This window comes from Triticum aestivum, chromosome 7A (assembly GCF_018294505.1).
Source record: "Triticum aestivum cultivar Chinese Spring chromosome 7A, IWGSC CS RefSeq v2.1, whole genome shotgun sequence".
NCBI lineage: Eukaryota > Viridiplantae > Streptophyta > Magnoliopsida > Poales > Poaceae > Triticum > Triticum aestivum.
Genome location: NC_057812.1, coordinates 204,902,079 through 204,908,315, shown reverse-complemented (window position 1 = coordinate 204,908,315; position 6,237 = coordinate 204,902,079). Strand labels below are relative to the sequence as shown.

Sequence of the window (6,237 nt, the reverse complement as noted above, 5' to 3'; positions counted from 1 at the left end):
GAAATATACAACAAAGTATACGCTATAATGTACAGCTGAATATACACAGATTCTAACTACACGTCAGTTGCAAAAACTAGTAGTGATGGCCATGGCGCATGGGACACGCGGCTTGCAGAGAAAGCGGCAGACGCGTGGCTGCGATCCCCGCGTGATTTATAGGCTTTCCCATAATATTTGTGCACTTTGCGGCATTTTCCCCTGCCGGTTCTGCACATCACAAATTCCCAGGGCGCGGCTGCATATTCCTCTGCATATTTGGTGCGCCCACCACCACCCAAATGCTGGACTGGGAGACGTGTCCCGGCCTGAATAGGCCACTCAGAGATCCCCGGCACGGATCTCCTCCTGTCCACCAAAACCCAGCGGTAACAGCCAAAAAGATTCCTCCCGCTTCCTCGCTCCTCTCTCTCGCGGACTCCGGCGGGTTTATATCTCGCGCGCTCGCAGGCACCCCGAGCCCACCCGCGCCCGTCCCCGTTGCCACATTGCGTGATTGCTCGCGTCCATGGAAATGGTAGAGTGCTCCCTGGCCGCCTCCCGCGCCGCGAGGCCCGTGCCCGGCCGGGTCCCGAGGTCCCCGGCGCCTGTTCTTGGTGTTGGCGCCGGGAGAGCCAGGCTCCGGGTGCGGTCCGAGAGGCGGGAGCAGCCTCCGCTGGTCATCAGGGCTTCCGCGCCGCCGGAGCACGACGGAGGGGCGCTGGCGAAGGCGGCCGCGGGGCTCGCCGCCGCTGCCGTGGTGTCGCTGACCGGGTTCGCCGGGGACTTGGCCCCGCCGCCGGCGCTGGCCGAGTCGCTCACGGTCGCCTTCCCCGTCTCCAAGGCCCGAGAGGTGGGTGTCGGTGGTCCTACGCAGACACCACCTTCCAAGAAAGGGGAACTTTGGGCTGAATTTCTCGTTTGGGTTCTTCTTGGCAGGTGAACCGGGTGCAGAGGACGCTGGTGGAGGCATGGGGTTTGATCCGTGAGACCTTCGTCGATCCCACCTTCAACCACCAAGGTATACCGGGTTGCATACACTTGTTCCTGGTGCCGTTTTGAATTAATAACTTAGAAAGGTCGTCCAAGTTTGGTGGTGTGTTTGATTCTGCTTATAGAGTTAAAGTGAACTACTAGTGTTACCAGTGTCTGTGGTTCTGCTCGGTGTGCAGACTGGGACCAGAAACTTCAGCAGACGATGGTGGAGATGTTCCCGCTGAAATCGGCAGACGCCGCCTACGGCAAGATCAGCGGGATGGTGTCCACGCTAGGCGACCCCTTCACAAGGATCATCACCCCCAAGGTATGTATGGACAAAGATCATGCCCTCTCTGTCTGGCTTCAGGTTTGTTCTCACACATGGTGAATTGTCACATAATGTTTGTTTGGTGAGATGCAGGAATATCAGAGTTTCAGGATCGGAAGTGATGGGAATTTGCAAGGGGTTGGCATATTCATAAACAGGGACCCTGCCTCAGGACGCTTGGTAAGTTCACTTCTCCTTTTTCTTTTCTGCAAGAGGACATCATAAGAGTGTTGCAATTTATACCTCCAAACCTTCTTGCAGCTTGTTATGAACTGCATTGAGGGAGGCCCAGCGGACCGAGCAGGCATACGTGAAGGCGATGAGCTAGTTGAGATCAACGGTATTTTACTCTCTGTACTAAAACTTCATTTTAGTAAAAGGAGATGCTTATGTACTTTTGAAAAGCCTTCCCTGTAAATTCATATCAATCTGAGTCACACATCGATGACCTATGTGGCTAAATAACATACTGAAATATTCGGCTGATATTGACCGTTGAGAAGGCTATAAAAACAACAATGTTCATTGGTCACAACTGATAATATTTAAAGATGACAGAGGCTAGTCGATTATCCCTACTAATAGATTTTTTTTATTGCCCTTTCTATCTATTAACAATAAAAAGGCAACCTGGTGCATGTAGCTCCCGCTTGCGCAGGGTCCAGGGAAGGGTCCGACCACTTTGGGTCTATAGTACGCAGCCTTTCCCTACATTTCTGTAAGAGGCTGTTTCCAGGACTTGAACCCATGACCTCATGGTCACAAGACAGCAGCTTTACCACTGCGCCAAGGCTCCCCTTCCCTTTCTATCTATTAACAATGACCGAAACTAAAGAAAATTTGCCAAAAGTATGAACTATATGGTGTCGATAAATAATATGATCCACACGTGTCTCTGAACAATTAAGGCATAATGGTGTCTTTGCAAAAAAATGTATCTTGTGCAATTTAACCTTTGCAAAACAACTTAGTTAATCTAATCTTCTTGAGTTCCTTTTCCATCATTGGAAAACCAAGTTGTTCTAGATTCAAGAACTAGTTTTTTCTCTCCCGTGGAAGTGGCATAGCAATGCAGAGATTAATAGCACATGTTCACATACTACGCTTATCTGCTGATGTCACAGATGAGCGGTACATCCTGATTGATTGTGGTTTTCTAACTAAAAGGGTGGAACTTCTATTTTTAACTAGTCTTAAGATGGATGGTGCAGTCTTGTTGTTATTATTGAGTTCATGAGCTCTCCTTCTTTTCATAATACGATATGCCCTTAATCTCGACTGGTTTTGTAGGGAATAGTGTTTTGGGGTTGGACGTGGAAGCTGTGGCTCAGAGACTTAGAGGTCGTGCTGGAACGACTGTGGAAGTAAAACTATTGGATGTATGCCCTTATCCTTAGCCTCAACTTGAGAGTACTTGTTAGTATTTTTCTATCTGTATTTCAAAAGCAACATTTCTCAATCCTAACTCTTTGTTACGTAATGATCACATCCAGATTCTCAGTTACACACTCTTGTCATCTTCTATCCTAACTTTCTCCATCTTCCTGTATTTTCTAACTGATACCCAGGGTACTGGAAATGAAAGGAGTGGTAGGATAAAGGCAAAAGAGGTATATGCTTAACTTCTTTTCATTACGTAATAAAAACTTTCCTGAAGACGAATGCAGTAAATAAAACATGATAACATCAACACTGTATTTAGATTCTCTTATCCTCCTTGAAGGAAAAAATATTTCTGGACTTCCTCTTCGAACATTCATGGCTAAAATTTTCCATTTGTGTGATTTGAAAAGTGTTTTTTTAAGAAAAGGAGGATCACCCCCGGCCTCTGCATCATTACGATGCACACAGCCATATTTTATTAAAATTTAAGAGTCTCGGTTTCCAACATCAAGTAGTACCAAAAATTATTACAAGCCACAACCGGCAAAAATAGGAAAATATGCCTACACATAGCCTATTATTGGACCGCCATCCAAACTGGTTGTATTTATCCTGTGCTACCATCTCCCATTGGTTGCACCCATAGCCTATTACTGGAAATGAAAAGTGTTGCATTGTTCAATTTAATCCAAGATGTGTTCAGTATCCCTCATTAAGCATATGATATTGTACTTTCCTAATTACAAGTGCACATTTTATTTCCAAAAGGTCCAGCTATCTCGTGAGGTTATCAATCTTTCACCTCTATCAACGGCAATTATCTCCCATAGATCGGGTGATGGGCATGAGGGCAAGACTGGGTATGTTAGGTTAGCTGCATTTTCTCAGGTAAGTACCAATCTTTGTTATATTTTTGCACTTGCAGTTTTTTATAGATAATCAAAGTTGTAATTTTGTACTTCTTCTTAGTACAAAACTATATAGCTCTTTCATTGCTTTCTACGCGACATTATCATACCAAAGACATTTCTGCTGTTTTGAGTATTCCAGCTTCCAGTCATACTGAAAAATGGATCCAAGCGATAGGTTGTTCCATGCAAATGTGCATGCACATGTTATGTTTTAATGTTTTATTCTTTTGTCATCTATACACACCGAAACTCACTAAACTAATCATTATTGATATTTGAGATCCTTCACTCATGTTTTATTTATTTTTCAACCCAGACTGCTGCTGCTGAAATGGAAAGGGCCATTAAAAAGATGGAAGATCAAGGTGTCCAGTCATATATTTTAGATCTGCGGAATAATCCAGTCAGTCTGTTCTCATCACAGTCTGTCTTTATAAATCATAATTTCGATGCAAAAATCATGTATTAATGTTACTTCCTATAACAGGGTGGTTTAGTAACAGCTGGTCTTGATGTGGCTCAAATTTGGTTAGATGGAGATGAAACTCTAGTGAACACTGTTGACCGTGAGGGCAATGTGCAAGCAATAAATATGGTCCAAGGCCAATCTTTAACACATGATCCTCTTGTGGTGCTTGTGAGTACCCACTCTCTGCACATTTCTTTTCGAAAAAAAACTCTCTGCACATTTGACTATGTGGTCTTTGTTGCTTTTTTAATCCGCGTGGATAGAAAATTCATACAATTTACTATTCATAAGATTCACATTCTTCCATCATGTTTTCCCGCTTTCATAAAGGGCAAGCAGAATAGAGGTGCTGCTTCACTGCTAGTTCAGTTTTTAATCATGATGTTTTAGTTCTCCTATAAGAAAAAAGAGCAAAACCACAAACTTATAATACCTCACAGAAGGTACTATCTCTGTCGAAATAAAGAGAGCCCCCTCAAGTTTTGAGCTAACTTCGATTTTAAATTTAACTAATAAAATATGAGTTGTATGTTATAAGACTTATACTATTGGAAACCTCTTTCGAATAAGAATCCAATAGTATACTTTTTACAGCATATAACTCATATTTTGTTAGTCAAAGTTAGGCTCAAAATTCTAGGAGGTCGTATGTATTTGGACGGTAGGGTACTTCTCACTTAGTGAGACTACTTTTGAAGCAGAAATATAGGCCTGACCATTAGGCCAAGTCAGGTAGTTAACATTGGATGAATCTCCAAAATTTATATGTTTCTTTTTTGGCATTTGCAAATGAGCACAGTTACATATGATTTTTGTTTTAGTACTGCAATATTTGTTTTCCTCAAATACCAGCAGCACACGAATGTTTCTTTGTTAACATTCATTTATAGAATAAGTGAAACTGTTTTTTTTATGCGAGGCCTCTCGCTTGTGTTCATGTGTGCCAATATGTAGGTCAACGAAGAAAGTGCCAGTGCAAGCGAAATTTTGGCTGGGGCATTGCATGACAATGGCCGTGCTATTCTGGTAGGCCACAAAACCTTCGGTAAAGGAAGAATACAGGCAAGGCCGATTTCTCTAGGCACTCATGTTACTGTGTAGATCTAAATGCTTGGATTTTATCATGCTTCATTCCAGAAACATGTATAACTGAACCAAACCTTACCTTCGTGCAGAGTGTGACAGAGCTGGACGATGGCTCTGCTCTATTCATCACGGTTGCAAAGTATCTCTCTCCGGCGCTGCACGAAATCGACCATGTCGGGATCCAACCCGACATACAATGCACCGCTGACGCGCTATCCTTACCGAGGGCGCCTTCGCTCACCGGGAACAACGAGGCCGCGAGTTTAGAGATGGACTCGTGCATTATGGTGGCGGAGCAAGCGCTGGAGATTCAGCAATCGAAGGGCTCCGCTTCGTAGATGGTTTCTCACTGATAGCCAGAACCGAGCCATCATATGTTGGCTACATGTACACTGTTGTATCCTGCCTTGTAGAGTATATATTCGTTAGTATAGATTGGATCACTGGATAGTGATGTAGCAATGTATAGGCTGATCCTATGTCGTTAGATTTGTAGGTGGTGGAGCATGGGTTCATGGGTCATATGACCGGATCAACGTCGTTGATTGGACAGCTGATCAGGTTTTGGGATTGTAACCTGTATTGTTGTATTACAGCACATTGGCTGCCTGGCATCATTGTCATTTATTCTGGTACGAGCTAGCGGAATGCACGAGCTGAGGTACCGCTGTAACAGACGCAAGAACAAGTGAAAGCTGAAAGTTCTAGCGGTGCGATGGTTAATTTACATGCATCTGACACTGTTTAGCGACATTAAGCAGCACCGAAATGGAAATGCGGTGAGCTACACTCGCCTAAATCAAAAACTTCTACCGCGTGCGTACGAGAACATGCTGAAGTTATAGATGGACGTGATTACAACTAGACGCACACTCACATTACATTATTACAGCATCTACAACTGGACCTTTCAAACCCGCATCATACGTCCGGGTGGGCTGCCCGGTCATTGACCAGCCATGATTTTTCAACCCAGACGGACGCCTCAAACGTCCGGGATGACTGGCACCCCTCCATATCCATCCCAAATATGGGACGGATATGAGGACGCCCGGGCACGCCCGCCACGTCGGACCCGGCCCATGCTGGCCCACTCAACCCCA

The 6,237-nt window shown here is 44.5% G+C and overlaps 1 protein-coding gene across 1 annotated transcript; it reads left to right on the top strand.

The window, feature by feature from the left end:
* The first annotated feature begins 341 nt into the window (after window positions 1-341).
* On the top strand, window positions 342-5,769 carry LOC123151037 (carboxyl-terminal-processing peptidase 3, chloroplastic). Its single transcript, XM_044570820.1, has 12 exons — window positions 342-832; window positions 919-1,000; window positions 1,152-1,282; window positions 1,379-1,465; window positions 1,547-1,625; window positions 2,576-2,664; window positions 2,854-2,895; window positions 3,437-3,556; window positions 3,896-3,982; window positions 4,067-4,216; window positions 5,003-5,110; window positions 5,224-5,769. The coding sequence occupies exons 1-12, from the start codon at window positions 509-511 to the stop codon at window positions 5,470-5,472; spliced, it is 1,548 nt and encodes a 515-aa protein (XP_044426755.1). The 5' UTR covers window positions 342-508; the 3' UTR covers window positions 5,473-5,769.
* The last annotated feature ends 468 nt before the right edge of the window (window positions 5,770-6,237 follow it).